Here is a 20,738-nt window from a genome sequence, read left to right as displayed (position 1 = left end):
AAAATTTCACGTTTTCCGTTTGAACCCGCGTTTTTCTCCGATTTGGGCAAAATCGCAACGGCTCCTCTCCGCCGAGCGTGTAACCGGCGATTCAACGGCCTCCGCGCCCGCGTTTTTGAACATGTAATATAACATAGCAAGAAACAGAAAAGTGAAAACATTGCGTTCAAGTTTACGAATAGAAGACATTGTGTTTGTTGACCAAAAAGAAAAAAAAAAAGACATTGTTGTTTAAACATAATTAATATGTGTACGAGTGAAAAAGGTAGAGAACTTTGTCAACTATCGGTAGCCCACACTATCGATGAACATTGATTGAGATCAATCGCACACCTTGTCTCCTTAAATCTGTATAGGTAGACTTATATAGATTTAAGTATTTAACCACATAGACAATTTTATTTGTGTGTAAAATGACAAAAGATAAATGTCGATTTGATGTGTGATATGTCTTATTCATAAGTCCCAATGAGTACAGTCCCTTAATCTACGGTTAGGTGGTGGCTGCTCACCGCCCTCGCTTGTCTCACCTCTTCCTTTTTCTTTTTCTATCTTCTATCACATCCATCTTTCTCTTTTAACAAATAAGAAACTCTCTCACACCTTTATTCTAATTTTAAAATAAACGTGGATTTGCAAACCAGTGCTTCTAATTCTAATTTAGTATATTTAAAATTCAGTAAAGTCCAATTAACTTTTAGTTTGGTTCTATTCAAATGGATGATTCATTACTTTGTCAAGGGAGTCATATCTCTACATTTTCTACCACGTCAGAGTCTACACAATGATTTAACAGGGATTTTATTTCACAGAAAATTACTATAAAACGTGAAAGGAGTCGAGATGTACAAAATAAATAAAAAATATTTAGCAAAAAAAAAAGCATATAACAAAATAAACAGTATAAATCACAATAGACCTAATACAAAAAGGTCAGATAGTAATTTTAATTAAATTAAATAAAGTTAAATCAAATCAACTCCCACAAGCATTAAAAACTACATCAAAGACTTTTACTCCCAAAAACGGTTTTACATTAAAGACCACAAGAGGTTCACTCCAAACTGCAATTTTATTATTCATGCAAAAGAGATGAAGTCAATCTTATCCAGCACTTCTCTCGACTCTTCCTTCTCTCTCTCTAAACGTTACTTCAACTGGAAGAAGAAGAAGGTTCAAGAAGAAGATGAAGAGGAGGAAGAAGAAGACGATCACAACAACGAACAAAATATCTTGACAAGTTTCAACTTCTCCTCCGACCCGACACAACCAGATCAGTTCCATACTCAACACGTGATGCAAAAGAAGAAGAAAAAGAAAAAGACAATGGAGAAGATCCGTTATGCACTCGGTCTCTCTAGTCCGAATCTAGGTTTCCGTGTCGTGGGTACGTTATTCGGAAACCGTCGTGGACATGTGTACTTCGCCGTACAGGATGACCCGACCCGTTTACCAGCTGTTCTGATCCAGCTACCGACTCCGACGAGCATACTCGTCAAGGAAATGGCTTCGGGGCTCGTGAGGATAGCGCTGGAAACGGCAGCGTTTAGGACGGACTCGAAGAAGCTACTTGAAGAGTCGACGTGGAGAACGTACTGCAACGGCAGAAAGTGCGGTTACTCGGTGAGGAAAGAGTGTGGAGAGGCGGAGTGGAGAGTGTTGAAGGCGGTGGGGCCTATTACGATGGGTGCTGGAGTCTTACCTGCGGCGGCAACGGTAAGGGAAGAAGGGAGTGAAGCGGTGGGGTCCGAGAAAGGTGAGCTCATGTATATGAGAGCCCAGTTCGAGCGGGTTATCGGGTCGAGAGACTCGGAGGCTTTTTACATGATGAATCCAGATGGGTCAAGTGGTGGGCCTGAGCTTAGTGTGTATTTTCTAAGGGTTTGAGGCGATATTAGTAACGATGAAAGAAGGTATATTGTGTTTTTGATTATGGTGTTTTTAAATGATCGGATAATGACATATGGAAAAATGTGATTTTGAAGCAATATTGTATGACATTATTGTTTATTTTTGCATATGGTCAATAATATTTTGGATTTTCTCAATGCAAACATATGCTTCTCTACTAAACGACTGAAAATTTTGAGTGAAATAATTGTTTGTGAACTTTTTTTCAAATTAGCTTAAAAACAGGGGGAGATCTAAAATACATGTGCTTTAAAGTTCAAACCATGCTCTTGCTTCAGGGCAGAGCTGGTCCTCGAATTCTTAAACCTAGAAGCCAAAAATAAAAATATTGGCTGAAAATAAAAATTATGTTGTTGAAGAAGCTTGAACCCCGGTTTGGATACATGTTAAAGGGCTATTCAACCAATGCATTAAAGAAACATTGTGGCCAATTTTGTTGATATTAATTGCCGGTTGGAAGCCATTACTCCTATTGCTTGGATACAGGGCCGACTATGCTTCAGGGTTTGTTATTCAGTTTGTATCCACTTTGATAATAGAAAAATCAGGTTTTCTCAAGCTATGTTTATCTTTTTATTATTTTTATTATTGTAATTGAGTGAGTTAGAAGAGGTTTGTTTGAGAGCTATATCGAGAGAACATGAGACCAATTCTTTGGAAGGGGGAGAGTTATTCCAAAGTTCAATCACCATTTGGTTCCAGTTGTGGATTAAACCTCGCTTAAACAGACATGCACTACAACATTAAAATACCAACTAACTTCTCACATGTTGGATAATTTTATACGAACATAAAATATGTGAGAAGTTGGTATTTTCATGCTGTAGTGCATGGATAAATATTTTTGGCTTTAGAAAGTAGAACATCAAATTTAAAACCCTTCACTTTTTTGTAGTATTAGCCTATTATTAACTAGGCAGACAGAAGGAGACCACACAATACAAACCGGCCGCTCGATCTCTCTTTAATTTAACGAATTGGTACGACAGTATACAAACGGTAACAAAAGTCCGTCGATTCCCAAAGATGAGATACAGCCTTCCAAGGCCTACAAGCCGAAAAGTCTTCCATGGGCTAAAAACTTCGGTTACTTATAACTCTTCTTTAACAACGCCCTGTCGCCCTTAGATAACTTCATTCAGTCAGAATTGTACCTCGCTGGATTGATAGCATTACCGTAGGGTGCGTTAATAGCAGTTTATAAGAATTTCTGTTATATTAAACAAGTTTCATGAATTAGTTTAATGCTTTTTGAGCTTACCGATAATAGTCTAAAACTATCCATGAGTTAAAACTTAAGGCTAAATGAGTTGAAAACATGATATACTTCAGACATCTTTTTATTATTTATTCCTTGAAAACTAATGTATGTTTCGTTTTTTATGATATATAAATTATTTCAAATATAAGATCAAATCCGTGAGCTTGACGGTTAATAGTTAAATTACCAAGTAATAGTTACAAAATATCTACGCACTAAAAACTCTAGAGCCGAGAAGTTAGATTAGCCAAACCTTATTGATACTCCCTATTGTTTTTTTCTTGGGCAGAACTCCCTATTGTTTTCAAAGAGATTTGATATGAAAGATATATACAATGGTGGGTAAAAAGGTGATACATACAATATACGTACGTATGTATCACTTTCCAACAAAATACTACAGATGTGAACGAAATCAAATGATGTATAAATGAACAAAAACATATATTAAAAGGATCAAAACCTCGCCAAAAAAAAACAATTTCAAGAATCTTCCAAACATGTAAATTATGATTGTTAAAAAACCAACTAAATAACAAAAACAAGAAACCAATTAGTGTTTGAGATCATTCACCACAGAATTATGCCTTTTGGAAGGTCCCGAAGGTGGTACAAGTCCCCGTTTAGACGAAATATGGAACACACGATCTTTGAATCTAAAACCTTCCGCGAAGTACTGTCTTGACGATCTTGATCTTGTCTGAACTATTTCCATTTCAGAAACCTTAATTGGTCCCATCCTCGCCGCGGCGTCGCAGGAACTAAAAACCAAGAGGATCATGACGAAATAAACAGTCATAAATATAGTTTTATGAGCACGATTCATACAACTTTTGGAGAAAGGAGGAGAACACATTGATTTAGCTACTAGCTAGGGTTTTATAGATTTTAGCTTTTTAGAAGGTTGAAGATATGAGTACATATGCATATAAACCCATTTTCTGTATTATATTTAATATCATTTATGTAGGTATGCACATCTGTGTATGTGTAAATCGGTCAAACAAGAAAAGCAAAGAAACTGGGGAAAGCGACGCGCAAGCAATGGAGTTTTGAATATTTTGAGCATTTTTAATGTCAACGATAATGAATTAGAAACCAAACAATAATACTTAATATTTACTAAGCTTGAATTGCAGAGTTGGACTTTACGTGGGAGGATGGTCTACCGTGTACGTGATTACCTCAAGTTGTCTGTAAAAGAATATTTTTTTTTTTGAATGAATGTTAAATTTATTCAAGAAAAGAAACTTTTTGTACAATGAATGCAACTTGAGTCTGAAGTTTTTGAGTGTTCTTAAAGATTAAAAAGCAGAAAACATCTTCTATCTAACCGAGAACCATGTTTCCATGGTTTTGGTGTGCTTCTTGACTCCCATGAGCCGCAGGCTGGATATGCGATTCTTCATGGCTTTGTCCACGCTTTTGATCAGAGTTGAAGAGCTGTTTGGGTTTTCAGCCCACGCTTTGTAAAAGAATATTTACTAAAACAGTAGTATTAAGTTACTAAACAATAGTATTATACTGTACTATTAACTTATATTGTATTATATGAAACGTATACTATATTTTAATAAAATGAGATTGATACAAATGTATTACGTACGTTGTTCAAAAAAAGATTTACATCATTATGTGAGAACTTAAACAAATGCGATTGTGTAATGTGTAATGGTTAGTCAAAAGCTAGGCGCCAAATTGCAAATCACTTAAATGATCCTTTATATATTCAATTGTGAAAGGAAAGTAATGTGTATTCTTTTCAAAAGAAAAAAAAGTAATGTGTTTTAGTAGTATATATTCCTCTCATTGTTTTATACAACCTCGTTTTACATGATCTCTTAAAAATGGCATACGTAATTCAGTTACATTTATCACCATATCAATATGTGACTCGTTCATTCACATGTACACAAATTAAATGGTTAGCAAAAAACAAAAGTTTCGAAAATTAGTTGCGTTATTTAGGGTCATCAGACAACGGAGCTAATATTTATATGGCTAATTGTTAAACCAAACATCATTTATGGGTATTATGGCAACTAATATAGTACTAATATTTTTTCTGTTATAACAACTAACATATCGTCCAAAGGAAAATCATTTGCATAATTCATAGTTAAGAAAAAAAAAATATAATCTGCATGTGCCAGGTGGTGACTTTTCATGCATTAGAGGAAATGTCAAACATTGCACACGCTTGATTCTGAGCCGTTGGATTTTAGATCTTCCACTGGAGACAGATATTCGCATGGACCACTAGATTACATGAATTTTAATATGTTTGCATGATTACAAGTTAACACATGATTTCTGCTGAAAATATTTTAGAAAATGAAGTGATCTATACATATCCTCCAATTCCAGGTAGTTTCATTTTAGTTAATCATGTTCAAAATACTTATAGTTTAATTGAAACGTGTAATGGTTTTGTCTCTTTGTAAAGATATGTGTTGGTACATGTAGAGAACATCTTTTCATGTTTATACGGCTCCCTTCATATTATAAAATTACAAAATTTCTTCATAATTTTGTACATTAATTAAACCATAATATTATATAATATGAAACAGATGGTGTATATTTTAAAGATCGTATAATATGAAACAGATTAGTGAATAATGATAGAGCCGTATTAATAATTAAGAATGCAAGTATGCAACTGTATAAAAACAAACGAGTGCATGAATGCAATTACAAGAACTTAAATATAAAAATGATAATATACTGAGCATCTACCTTTATATTAAAGAATATATAGTATTTTAAATTACAAATCAATTAATTCACTTCCAACAATTTATCCTAAAACCAATAACAGAAACATAACTCAATCATCACTTGTTCTTAACTCTTTTTCTTGAGATTAAGCAAAGATTTAAATAACAAGCCTCATGAAAGGCTGCACCGATCATTTGAAGACCAACAGGTAGACCAGAGGGGCCTCTTTGGACTAGTCCACATGGTAATACAGTCGCAGGAAATCCTGCAAGATTCACATTGACCTGCAATAAGCAATCTCATGTCATTACAAAATGATGTTTTGTGCTATTGAAAGAGAGACAATACATTACTAATGGATCATCTTTCTTTTCACCAATCTTGTATGCAACAGATGGAGCTGCTGGAGAGAGAAAAAAAATCATTCTGATCTAATGCAGTTTTGAAGTCTTTTTTTGTATGAGTGTTCTCACCTATATTAACACCAAGTAAAACATAATAGTTCCTAATCCAAACCGGTTAACTTTCTATTAGTTAAGTTAACTGTTGAGCTCGCTTCTAGTATGCATCATAGTAACTAGCAGAGAGTGCATATATTCCCATTTAAGTCCTCATTTTTACCTACAAACACGTTGGATTATAGCAGAGTTGTGAGAGTAAAGTTGTTTATGAAACCGTACCTCCCCGCCAAATCCTTCTCCACGGGAACATTCATAGAGCTTATTGAGCTCGTCAACCATAACTTGATTCCCATATCTTCATCTCCAACACAAGAATCAATCTTCATATATATATCCCTCATGCAGTAAACATGTGAATCAAGTGACAATACTGTGTTTATCTGACACGATCATAATGGCGACAAGTTTGAAGATGATTCAGATGACACAATCACATAAACATGCAGTAAACGATCTTTCTTTCTGTATGCACAAAACTAAACACCAAAACCGTGGAGCCAAAGAAACCAATCACATCCAACGAAAATGCAAATGCCATAAGTCCATAAGTACGCTTGAGATTTGCGACCAACACCAGAAAACGAAGCAGGCTGTCTCACACTTCCACCAGTACTGTATCACTACCAAGAGACACCATACATAGTCTCGCTGCAACATCTGCTGCTGAGCTGCCTGATGAACCTCCCGGTTTCGTGAGACTGATCTGGGAGAGATGAGATATGGCGATCTCAGTAGAGAAAGAAGGTAAAGATGCGCGATATTTATAGAGCAGTGGAATGGTCGGAGAGGGAGAAGTGTGATAAGTTTCTTGGGCTTCCACTTTAAACCAATTGGCAATTAGTGGTGTGATCCAAGTCCTTTATCCCAACACCTTCCCTCGAGATAATGGTGCGTATAACCATTAATCTCGTGAATCCATCATACCCCTCCGAAACAATGTTTTTTATTCTCTAGCAATCTCGGAGAACTGAGCATTTTCTGGGCCATCAGCTAATGGGTCGATCGGACCACTGTCTGGGCCGGATTAAAGGGTCAGTATGTGGGCCCGCTCTAATACCATGATAAATTTTTTGGGCTTTTACTTAAAACCAATTAACAATTAGTGGTGTGATCCAAATCCCTTATATCTAATCTATTAAAACTGAAATCCAAAAAAAAATAATCTTTAGTTTTCCTCAAAAATTACATACCTATGCCACTGAATTAATTAACACCATATCAAATCAAATCTGTGAGTTAATATTGTCACTTTTAAATTAAAAACATATCTCCACATATATAGTTATTAATTGTATTTAATCAACTTCACTTTCCTTATCAAGTAGAGTGAGTCACAGCTATACTTATTTTTACGAAATGAGGTTAAAATTTTAATATAAAAGGAAATGAGATTTTGTACACTGCACAAAGTCAAAATAATTACAACAATCAGGTTCGAGCTAAACTTTTGTTGCTTTGAACACATGTATTTTAGTATGCTAGACTTTTGTGATTTCACTATAATTCTATTTTTCTAATATCTATCTATGATATCTACTCTATTAATTTAGGATCCTAAAATTTATCTACCATTTACAAGTTGCCATTTAAATTTGAACATACTCTAGAATAGTAGGTGTTTGGCTTCTTTAATATGTTTGGTTCCTTGAATATATCATGACTGACAACTTAATTTAAACCAGCATATAAATACACATTATTTCGATTAGATATATTTTAAACCAACTTCCATTCTAAGCCACAATTGACAATTGTACCTTCGAACCAGTTCATTTTAAATTTACTTTATGTCATGATACTTGAATACCTCACATGTTCACATGTTAACTTCTCTTTACGTTCCAGTTATCAAAATCTGCACTTACTAAACCTTATAATTTGCTTCTTTTTACATGCCACTTCCATGGTCTAAACCGAAATCAAAAATCATAATTGAACTGGAACCAAACCAAAAACCAAAAAAAAACTAATTCTGCGCTTTTTAGCGCGGATACTATCCTAGTTATCTTATTAAAAGTAAAGTACAAATGAAAAATAACTTTTATTTTTTTTTTATTATTTTACCACAGAATGCCATTGGTCTAAATTAAAGAGAGATTATCCTAAATTAATCAATTCATTTCACGTCAAAGCCTTATCAAGTTAACATAGAGCCCATTCGTTTTTTACAACTATTAATGGGTCTTTGTTTCGTTTTTTATATTAACGAAATATGGACAGAGTCTGTTTTATTTATATTATTAACCTACAACTTCACCTAACTGCTTTTAATCTAACTATATATCTAACCATTATTTAAAAATAGAATAATTCACATAACCACAAACTTATTATACACATAAAATCGAGTTTAATATTTGAACTGTTCTGTTTAATATATTAAAGTTTAGTTTTGTAATATTAAGTTACACACAATATATGAACTGTTCTGTTTAACATATTCAAGTTTATTATATGTCAAAAAAAAGTTTATTATATGTCAACAATTTAGTAACTTTAATAAATCTTTCTAAACTAGACATCTATATTATTAAAACTAAAGTACAAATTGAGTTTGTTTGGAAACATGGATAACAATTTTTAAACAATGTTTGTTTGAAAACTTGGATAGCAGTTCAAACAAAAAGTTTGTTTGGAAACAAGAATATAAGTTTTAAAAAATAAGTTTGTTTGGAAACATGAATATCAATTTAAAAAAAGGTTTGTTTGGAAACATGAATAGCAACATAAAAGTTGCCAAAAAAAGAATAGCAATATAAAAAAAGATATAATGTTATTTGAAAACACATATAGCAGTATATTAAGAAAAAAATGGATTTATCTTATTAAAAAAAATTGGAAATCTATTATATTATGAGAAACTATATATTTGGGTCAACTTTAAAATATACGAAAATTAATTAATCTAATTATCTGAAAATATCATTGGTCTAAAATAATCATAAAACAAAATTTTTTAAATATATATATTTCAAATCAAAAATAATAAATTTTAAGTTGATTTATATCAAAAACTGATTCAACATATACATATATTCAAAATTTATTTTTACTAAAATATTTTCCAATAACCATTATTGAAAAATGTTTTCATTATATATAAGAAAAATACAATAAAAAGTCAAATTTCATATACCAACTTAATTTATGATTTTTTATTTCACATTAAAGTTTAAAAATATAATATATGTGATTATTTATATGATAGTATGCATAAAATACTATTAATTATATGTTTACTCTGTTTTTAAAGGAAAAAATAGATCGTAAATTAGGGTGGGCGTTCGGGTACCCATTCGGGTTCGGTTCGGGTTAAAAATTTCAGTCACATATAAATTGGTTGATTTAAATATTTGGATAGAGAATCAATAATTATTTTAAATATTTTTGGTGTTTTTATTATACTTTAACGATTTTAGATATTTACACTATTTATATATATTATCAATTATTTAAACCAACTTAAAAGTATCAGATATATTCTAGATGTTTTAAATACATTAAATCTAAAATATATATAAGTATATAAATCTATTTCGAATATGTTTGGGTATCCGAAATATTTTGACTCGAATCGGATTCGGTTTCAGTTCTCTAAATACCAAAATTTTGATTAATTTAGATATTTAATCAATTTTGGTTCGGGTTTGATATTTTTTTTGGATCGGGATCGGTTCAATTTTTCGGATTCGAATTTTTGTCCAACTCTAATATTGACATGAAAAATAAATAACAACATATTTTACAGAAAATACACCCGCACGGGCGTGCGGGTCAAAAATCTAGTACTCCTTCTGTTTCATTATAAGTGTCACTTTAGACTTTTGCACACAGATTAATAAATCATTTAATTTTGCATATTTTCAATAAAAAATCATCATTACCCATATAACTCAACCAATAGAAAAATAAAATAGAGAATAAAATTAATAAATTCTGCATTGAAATGCTAAAACGACACTTATTTTGCAACGAAAAATTTTCTCTACAACGACATTTATTGAGAAACGGAGGGAGTATTACTTAAGTCTCTTTTATATTTCCAATGTGGATCTTTATCCCAACAAAGTGAGAGAGAACGACGTGGTTGCAATGTCGATAACATTGATCATTGAGTGCTGTGGTAACTGGTAAGAATCTTTTCGGTGTATCGGAGATGGTATATCGGTGGCTGAAACCTTACGGGGGTTTTGGGTGGGGGGGACTCTGTTCAAAAAATATTTTCGAGAGGAGTTCTAAATGGGCTGAAGTTAAACAGGTTAGAATTATTAAAGTCCAATAAATTGAATTTCTGTTTTTTTTTCTTTACTAGTGAAACATTTATTTTGCAGAAATTCGAATGAATATTTGTCAATCAAACACTTCCATGTTATTGATTTCAGAAACAATCCCAATATATAAAATTTGAATATTTGGGAAACAAACTCCCAAGTTTAATGCAAAACCTCTAAACTTTTGATCACTTCACCAAAAACCTTAATATTTTCTTTGATATATAGAAAACTTGTGACTTACAAAATAATACTAGTCTACAAATTAGTATTTTACAAAAGCTTCTCAAAGGTGTTCGTTTCGCTTTTAGAGTCCATCAGGCAAAAGAAACACTATACAGACAAGAGAAGTTAAGAATCTTATGAATAGGTTTCTGATAATTTTTGTTCTATGATGTACGGATGAAACTTGCAGTTTACTTGAGGATTTGATGCCGAAAACATGAAAGCATTTGAAGAGCTTACTTAGAAGCAGACGCAAAACTGAAACTGAAAGCAGAGGCAAAACTGACACTAGAGGAGACAATATTACTAATTTACTAAGACCAACATTATCGTGGTCCTTATGGACGTCCTTAGGAGGAGAGAGAGACCAAAAAGTACACAATCAACAAGGACAAGGGAGAAAAGTCCTTAGATAAGGACGTTTTTGCTGTGTCATTCACACTGTGTGCGGGCTCCATGACACGTGGTGACCCAGTACTGGTTTTTTTTTTTTTTTAAGAAAAACAAAAAACTAAAAAGAAAAAAAATATTTTAAAGACTACTTTTTGGTCCCAACCGATATTGATGCTCTAACAATGTAAGAATCTGTAAACTGAGTTTTTTTTACATATTCTTCTATGTCTCTCTACACCACTGTATCACACACTTGTCAAATTAAAAATGATTTATAGTTACAGTGCAGTTTATAGATTATTAGTTTATCCCTTAGTTTATTACTGCAAAAGAAAGTTTGCAAATTGCAAGTCTTTTTGTTTTTCAAAATTTTAGAATATAATTTCGCAATAAATTTGTAATCTCCCAAACTACTGAAAAAGATAAAATAATTGTGGTTTGTCTTTAAAGTCACATGATTCATATCATGTGCAGCCATGCAAAGTGTCGCCCGAATCTTCATCACTCTTTAATGTATTACATTACTTATTTTGTTATATAAATCCATACAATATATATACAGCTTGTTTCCATGTCTATTAACGTACAAAAAATAGAAATCATTCACTAGACTTTTAACACATAATAACAAGAAGTAATAGTAACTATTTTGTTATTATGTAATCATATAAAAGAATATCAAGTTTCTTTTTATTTTTTGAAATTAAGTATTTCAATTTAGCAAAAAAAAAGATTAAGTACTTCTGAGTTCTGCCACCACCTAATAAAACAGGGTCCATTTCTTGCGTATAGTACTTTTCACGTCCAAACAAGATCTACATTTATTATTATTGTATTGTATTATTAATTATTGTCATAATAATAATTTATATCATCCGACTTTTTATATAATAGATGAGAGAAAAATCACGGATCTAAAGACCACTAAAGATTACAATTTACAATGATAGAAGACAACTCCAGATGTAACAATTTTTTGTTACTATAAAAATCAATGTTTAGAATCATCACACCCCTTAAGTAAAATAGCAAAGTAAAATAAAGGAACAAAGAAACAAAAGCATTTGCAAAAACACATTTAGACAGCTAAGAGTTCATTGCAAAAGCCAAAGCTTTCTTTTGATTGCCCCCAAAACATAAATCTTTCTGTCTTCACGTTCCATTGTAATAAACATTTCGACCACAAACTGACAAGATCGTATACTACTCACGTATACAAAACCCGTATATTATACGGTCGTCTTCTTCATCTCTTACAAAACACAGACAGCAAAAAAACTCTTTCTTTCTCTCTCTCTCTCTCTCTCTCACTCTCTCTCAATGTTCCATCTTATCATCCTCTGCTCTTACCTTTCTCTACTCCTCCTCCCGCCCGCGAATCTCGCCGCCGTGAGTGATGACGAGTACCTAAAGCTTCCGTTATTACGCAAATCTCCTTTACCTTCTCCGACACAAGCTCTCGCTTTAGACACTCGCCGTCTCCATTTTCTCTCTCTCCGCCGTAAACCCGTCCCATTCGTCAAATCCCCGGTAACCTCCGGCGCCGCTTCCGGGTCGGGTCAGTACTTCGTGGATCTCCGGATCGGCCAACCGCCTCAGTCACTCCTCCTAATCGCCGATACAGGAAGCGATCTCGTTTGGGTGAAATGCTCCGCTTGCCGGAACTGCTCTCTCCATTCTCCGGCCACCGTCTTCTTCCCTCGCCACTCCTCCACATTCTCTCCCACTCACTGCTACGACCCGCTTTGTCGACTCGTACCCGAACCGGTTCGGGCTCCGAGATGTAACCACACCCGGATCCATTCCACGTGTCATTACGAGTACGCTTACGCGGACGGTTCATTAACTTCCGGTCTATTCGCCACCGAAACGACGACGTTGAAGACGAGCTCCGGTAGAGAGGCGTATCTTAAGAGCGTCGCTTTCGGATGCGGGTTTCGTATCTCGGGTCAAAGCGTGTCGGGTGCGAGTTTTAATGGAGCTCACGGAGTTATGGGCTTGGGCCGTGGCCCAATTTCTTTCGCCTCTCAGTTGGGCCGTCGCTTCGGTAACAAGTTTTCTTATTGTTTAATGGACTTCACTCTCTCACCTCCCCCGACGAGCTACCTCATCATCGGCGACGGCGGTGGCGGTGGATCCAAGCTTCTTTTCACTCCGTTGCTCACGAATCCCTTCTCTCCGACGTTTTACTACGTCCGATTGAAATCGGTCTCCGTTAACGGCGTTAAGTTACGGATCCATCCCTCCGTCTGGGAGATCGACGGTTCAGGTAACGGCGGAACCGTCGTGGATTCCGGCACGACGCTCGCGTTCCTAGCTGATCCGGCGTACCGACTGGTCGTCGCGAATGTGAGACGACGGATCCGGCTCCCGATCGCGGCGGAGATGACTCCGGGATTCGATCTGTGCGTCAACGTCTCCGGCGTCGCGAAGCCGGAGAAGTACGTGCCGAGGCTGAGATTCGAGTTCGCCGGCGGCGCGGTGTTCGTTCCGCCGCCGAGGAATTACTTCATCGAGACGGAGGGGAATGTTCAGTGTCTGGCGATTCAGTCGGTGAACCCGAAGGTTGGATTCTCGGTGATAGGGAACTTGATGCAGCAAGGGTTCTTGTTTGAGTTCGATAGGGATAGATCACGGCTTGGGTTCTCTCGACGCGGTTGCGCTTTGGCGTGATGATTCGTCGGAATATTCCGTTTCGAAGATTCTTTTTAAAATTGTTTTTTTTTCACTCTTTTTTTTTTTGCTCTTGAAAGTACGAGACTGGGAGACGGTTCACTGTTACCGAAAATAGGAATAAAAATAATGTTTTTGGAGTTTGTATTGTTTCGGATTGGGAAATACAATATTAAATCTAGCACCGCCAAACAAAATAATTGAGCATGATAATAGGTAGTTGAAGTACGGTTTAAACTAAATGTTCTTTAAATATTGAAGTAATGCTTTAATTGATGTTAGAATTTATTTGAGGAGGTTTTAAAAAAAAAGAATTTATTTGACGAAATTATGACATAAGTTTGGGATATGAATTAAAATGTTACACTGAAAATATTATACAAATATTGTTCCTAGTTAATAAGCTAAATTAATATGATATCGTTTCAAATATAAAACGATTTTTAACTCTAAAACGCACTTGCTACAACTGATAGTTTTACACAGTGCAGGTTTGAGATTATTTGAAAGAACAAACAAGTTGTTTTGAAAAGTTGTAATATTATTCTTGAAAATGCCAAAAGGTATGTTAGCAAAATAAAAAAAATGCCACAAGGTAAATGGCTGGCTAATCACCCAATTTTGTTGTATTCATTGATTCGGCCCTCGTTAGCATCAGGCTGTACTGTAATTTTCTTTTTTGTCATCGACTTTTACAGACTCAAACAAACTCTGTAAACCAAAACGGTAGTTCTGCATCTGATGCAGCGGACGATAGGTTGAACGGTCAATCAAAGAACTTTTAGGGTTCTAGAGACCTGTTCTTGGATCAATCAAGAGTTTCTTTCGATAGCGTCTTGAGACCAACTTCCTGTTTGATGAATTTAATCGAATCTAAACAAGGAAACTCAAAGAAGATGAATTGAATCAAATCTCTTTCAAGGTATAAAGCAAAAACTAGTTTATTAATTATCAAAGTCTGAATACAACTTTAAGCTTGAATGCCTATTTATAGTAAATCCTTAAATCTAGAAAATCATAATCTTAACTAAAATAGAAAAACCATTAAAATATAGAAAATACGAATAAAAGGTAATTATCTAATTCAACATATTTTACAAAATAAATAATAAGATATTTGGAAATATTCCAAATACTTATCTGCATCAGCATCCATGTACACAACAAAAGATGTTTGTTTCCTAGCACTACGTGCTAAACCATCGGCCTTCAAATTTTGTGTGCGAGGTACATGAATGATCTACAAGCTGTGGAAGGATTCTTTCAACGTCTTTATGTCTTCTAAATAGTTAGCAAACACCGGCTGTACTGTAATATAAATTCTGATTTTGTTAGAAGTCACATATATAGTTCAATTCATGTCTTATTTTATAAGATTTTTTTTTACAAATTTTCAGAAATAAACTCTCCGACTATTCACTCTGATATTAGATATTTAACACAATAAAACATACAGAATAATAAAGACTAAAATAGTTAAAATTAGGGAAAAAATATTTATTTTATAACACTTTAACTTTATTGATATCAAATCAATATAACATATTACATAAATCAGAAATTACATCAAACATGTTGTTAATAAGCACTTTTAACAGAGACATCAGTTATTTTATTTCACTTATTTTCCTCTAATATAGTAGATGAATTTTTATTCGGTTTTTTCAATACAATTGATTAGAAATATTCTTCCACGTTGAATGGTGAAAAACTAGAGAGACACTTTATTAAACTTATTCAGTTACTCTGCTGTTCAAATTGTACAAGTTGCACACAAAACGATCGATCAACGCCCATAATACCAAGCTAGCCCAAAATGACTTATTGGCCCAAATTCCCTATGACCCTATTTATTTATTACAAATTCATAAAGGGATTGCGAGTCCAACTAAAATTTATAAAACAGGTGAATTTTGAAAGAAAAAAAATCGTTCCAACAAAAGAAAAACTAAAAATTACTTCAGACAAATCGGAAAATAATTCGATCGGAGCTATTCGTAAAAACCTTATCGGAAAATGGAGTTGAGTTTTGACTTTCAGTATGAATATAATAGTAATACGTGTATTTATATCCGAAATTTTGAAATCGATTCCAAGCATTATCGACATTCAACATCCCGGCAGAATACAAAAGCGTCTTGCGAAGGGAGAATAACAGTACGTGGCTTGATCATGAATACAAGTTAGCCCAAAGCTCTGAATATGCTATAAGATTAAATAATCTCTTGTCATTTATGCAGTAAAAGTACGACCTAACTTAGGATAAAAAAGTACGACCTAACTTGTCTAGACTACAAGTTTATTTTCACAAGACGTTATAAGATATATTATGTGTAAATTTAAACATCTGTAGTGTATCCGTTATATTATAATATGAGAAGTGTAATGAATGGAGTAAGCATGGCGTCAGGATGATCAAAGCCCTAAAAGGGCACCCACTGCAGGGGTTAACGTTCACAATTCGTAACCAATTCTTTTTTCTATTAATTGTGTATTCACTTTAGAAAACCTTAAATATTAAGAAAGTGAAAACACACTCATATATGTGTATATAATAAGATACGTAAAAGGGTGACATAAGAAGGCTACAAATGGCCACAAACGTGAAAAAGTGAAACGCGAAGAGACCAGAGACAACCCATGCGTGTGACCACAAACTGATGTTTACTTATTCAGTTATTATTATTTTTTTGGTAAAAAATTCAGTTATTATTTCTTTGCTTTATATAGATACATATAATTAATACTACCTACATTATCTATAGTATACATGTGCAAGCATTAGCACTTCCACATACAAGCAAACTAATTTACATTAGATTTCGTATTTGCTTCCATAAGACATACCTCATCCCACGTCACCGTTCATTTGCAAGGTCGCATATTTGTAGAATGCCCTTTCTCAAAAAAAGAAAATTGCATATTTGCTTTCGGAAAAAATTATATATATTGCAAATTTGTTACACTGTAACTATATGTGATTTGTTTTGAATGTTACGGATATCTAATTTTCCAATTTTCTTTGTTTCGAAAAAATACAGATATTCAAAAAATGGATATCCGCAAAATAAATAGATATTTGTAGATATTTGTGAATACTTACGAATATCTCATTTATTTTAATTAATACAAATAATCTTAAAAGTTCGATACAATATTTTTTTGTAAAATATTTGTTTTGCATGTTATAAAACATAAAAATTAAAATAAGTAGTGACTCTACATATTTTGTAAATTGTTAAACAGTTAAAATTATAATAACACAAAACTTATGAAAAACAATTGTCATAAATGTTTTATTTTCCTTTTATGTAATACTTTTATACAAGTAATAATGTGAATAAAATCTGTCAAATCATATGTTAGAATAATAATTATATAATTATATACATTTAGAACTTTAAATATAATTAAGATATACATGTATTTATATATTGATGGATCGGATCGGATATTCGCTTCCCAAAATTTTAATATTTGTGATTTACTTCGATTTTAACGGATATTGAATTTTAGCATTTGTTTTGCTTCGAAAACTTACGGATATCTAGAATTTTTGGATTGAATAGCAACGGATAACGAATCGAATCAAATTTAACGGATAAAATGCCCAGCCACATCATCTCTACTTTTATCTCAAATTTTTTTTTCTAAAACATAAAAACTTGACTAGAAAAATAGATTTGCTCCAATGTATATCTTTATAATAGAGTTTATCTATTTATAGATGAAAATATAGAGAATTGATATTTTCATCTCTAAATGTAGAAAAAAATATATAATAGAGATCTCTATTTTAGAAAAAAATATAGAGGTACATATTGGAGATGCTCTTAGTTATCGATTCATTGATATTATCTCTATTTATTTCAACATCCTTTATGTATTATTTAATAAACACTACACAATTTGAATTATGTCATATTTAATCTCCATATTAATTATTAGATTTTTAAAAATAATAAGGTGCTCCAACCAAATATATATTATAGTTTTCATTAAATAAACTGTAAAATTAATTATTAATATACAGAACAGATTCTTCTTTTTTTAAAAAAAAAATAGAAGCTATAGAATTACTTAGTGTGATCAATGTATATGACAATTAATAATTTTGAATAATGAATATTTGATACAATTAAAAATATTTGATATAATTTTGTATCCTCTATCATTTTAATTTAATATTTTAAAAATAAATTAGAAATTATATAAAAATTTATAATTAAAGAATTGGATATTTTTCAATATGTTATATTTTGATTTTTAAATTATTTTAAATTACTAAAACTATTAACAATCGTACATTAAAAAATTTGTGATCAGTGGATAATTTTCTGTTATAATAAGATACAAATGATCATATATATTAAACTATATATTTATAAGTACATATATAGTTACTAAGAAAACTAAAAGTCTGACATCAAATTTTATTTTCAATGTTTTGAAAAAGATAAAAATGATCATAAACTATATAAGTACGAGGCTTTATTCAATAAATAATCATATTAAAATATGCTATATATGTTAATATCTTTTAAATTTAATTATATATTTTATAAAATAGATAAAATTATTGTTTTAGTTTATTTAATATAATATGATTGTAAATAAACAATATCAATTGTTTAATCTATGTATTTTCGCCAATGAAAATATATACATAATATTTGGTGAGTTTTCAATCATTTAATATATATTTGTTATTTTATTATTTATAATATATAAAAATATAAAGTTAATAATACCTAAAAATAATTTATACACACAATGTTTAAGCTACATAAAAAGCGGATATTAACCTAGTTGCATAGTATAATGTAATTAATATTATTAGTTAGTGAAAACGAAGTTACTCGTACATAATGTAACACATATCCTATGTTAGTGACAGTTGTGAATTCCACCATAATGCAAAGCGCACAGTCAAAGAATCTCATGTTTTGTAATATGGATGGTGACAAAGCGATGACAGTCATATAAATCAGCATATTTGATTTTATTGTTTTGAGTTTATGCCTAGAGAATTCGCATTAGATGTTTTGTAATAACCATTTATTTTATATGTAGATCATAGGAAACGGTATTCACTCCAAAATCTGGTAAGCTTCATCTCACATAACATGTTCTAAAGTGATTGAGATTACACATGTTGGTTTGTTTGATTTAAACATGATATGTAATGGATGTCAGCTAGTGAATGTGTAATCATAGTCATATTCGGATTAAATATTCATATAAGAAACCCGGCATAGTGGGGCTGGGCATGCTGTACATTCTTAGTTCATGATGTTATATGCCACATTATTGAGATTAGATTTTTTTTTCATACGCCAAGAATATATGGAAGTTCATGTAAAATAATTTGTTTATGAAAAACTTTGAAATATGATATAAGTAAGAGATTGTTGCCCAAAAAACATAAAACAAAAATTTGTCGCCGCTGCTATATAGAAAAATTGTATGCCCCAAAATCCCTTGATTCAATTAACATTATAAGTTGTAACAAACATTTTTCTTTTGACATCAGTTATAAGTTATAACAATCATTTATTAGTGGATAGTTTTTCTCTTTTACCGTTTATGACCTGCATAAATTACATTGAACGTGTCAAAACACTTTTAGGGAGATAGTTAGGTTACTCTTTCCTATCGTACAAAGTTGAGCAAGTAGACTGTAGACCAAACAACAAAATATACATGAAACACCTATAAATCAAATGGCACTTGTAATAAATCATTGTTTAACGCACACACGCTTAAAAACCCTTATGTATGAATTTACGCAATACACATGTAAATATGTAATGATTTGGTCGTGATTCGTGAAGACATTTGCATAAATACGTATGCCGAGGGTAGTTACAAATTCACGTGTAAAAGGACACCATCCTGGTCATATCATATAGTCTGTGAAACCTAGTATCTAATACTAATGTTTAACGGGAGTACTTGAACTAACAAAACATGAAGTTTAAGGGCAACTCCAACGTAGACGGCATAACGCCATTTTGCCGTCAAAATTTCACTTTTCATCTCCAACAAGACAAGACGCTATATGCAACGCCATTATAGTGTCTTTGTCATTTTTGATACAGTATCACACTAAATATAGTGTGGGTACTGTAGTGACGGGATAAGTTTTTTTTTTTTTTGATTTTCTTTTATTGTTTACATAACTTAATTCATTATATTTACTTTTACAAAATAGCAAATAAAATTCACTAATATGTAATGTGATATTAAATTTATTTTTTAATAAATCTTAATGTGATTTCTAAATTTTAGTTAATATAAATTATTAATTAATAAAACATTTAAAATAGGATTAAAATACATAAAAATCATTTAAAATAAATAAAATTACCCAAATAACGATATCTGGGTCTGCCGGGATCTAATAACGATATCAATGTTTTAGAGGTATCTCATCTTTTTGCTAATTTAGCAGAAAGAACTGCTCCACCTGCTAATTATGTTATTAATGGAAAACATTATAACATGGGTTATTATCTAGCTGATGGTATATATTTAAAATGGTCCACTCTTGTCCAAACAATTCACGATCCCCGTGGTCCTAAAAAAAAATTATTCGCAATGAAATAAGAATCGTGTAGGAAAGACGTTGAACGTGCATTTGGAGTATTGCAGTCAAGATTTGCAATCGTGGCAGGACCATCACGAATGTGGAATAAAAAGGTATTACATGATATCATGACAACTTGTATCATAATGCATAATATGATCATAGAAGATGAACGTGATATCAATGCAACAATTGAAAAACGAGGTGAAGTTCCAAATGCAGAAGTTGAGATG

At 32.3% G+C, this 20,738-nt stretch overlaps 3 protein-coding genes across 3 annotated transcripts; 2 read left to right on the top strand and 1 right to left on the bottom strand.

Annotated features, from left to right (window-relative positions):
• Positions 1 to 1,022: 1,022 nt before the first annotated feature.
• Positions 1,023 to 2,109, top strand: LOC108809501 (protein MIZU-KUSSEI 1). Its single transcript, XM_018581639.2, has one exon. It carries the CDS (start codon positions 1,093 to 1,095, stop codon positions 1,885 to 1,887), a length of 795 nt encoding a protein of 264 aa, XP_018437141.1. The 5' UTR covers positions 1,023 to 1,092; the 3' UTR covers positions 1,888 to 2,109.
• A 660-nt stretch (positions 2,110 to 2,769) lies between these two features.
• LOC108810728 (protein IDA-LIKE 1-like) lies at positions 2,770 to 4,093 on the bottom strand. The gene has a single exon (XM_018582816.2). The coding sequence runs from the start codon at positions 4,026 to 4,028 to the stop codon at positions 3,726 to 3,728; it is 303 nt and encodes a 100-aa protein (XP_018438318.1). The 5' UTR covers positions 4,029 to 4,093; the 3' UTR covers positions 2,770 to 3,725.
• Positions 4,094 to 12,290: 8,197 nt separating this feature from the next.
• On the top strand, positions 12,291 to 14,100 carry LOC108813493 (aspartyl protease family protein 2). Its single transcript, XM_018586063.2, has one exon. The coding sequence runs from the start codon at positions 12,564 to 12,566 to the stop codon at positions 13,914 to 13,916; it is 1,353 nt and encodes a 450-aa protein (XP_018441565.1). The 5' UTR covers positions 12,291 to 12,563; the 3' UTR covers positions 13,917 to 14,100.
• Positions 14,101 to 20,738: the final 6,638 nt, after the last annotated feature.

This window comes from Raphanus sativus, chromosome 6 (genome assembly GCF_000801105.2).
Source record: "Raphanus sativus cultivar WK10039 chromosome 6, ASM80110v3, whole genome shotgun sequence".
NCBI lineage: Eukaryota > Viridiplantae > Streptophyta > Magnoliopsida > Brassicales > Brassicaceae > Raphanus > Raphanus sativus.
The sequence above is the reverse complement of the archived record's forward strand: the minus strand, read 5'-3'. Positions and strand labels throughout refer to the sequence as shown.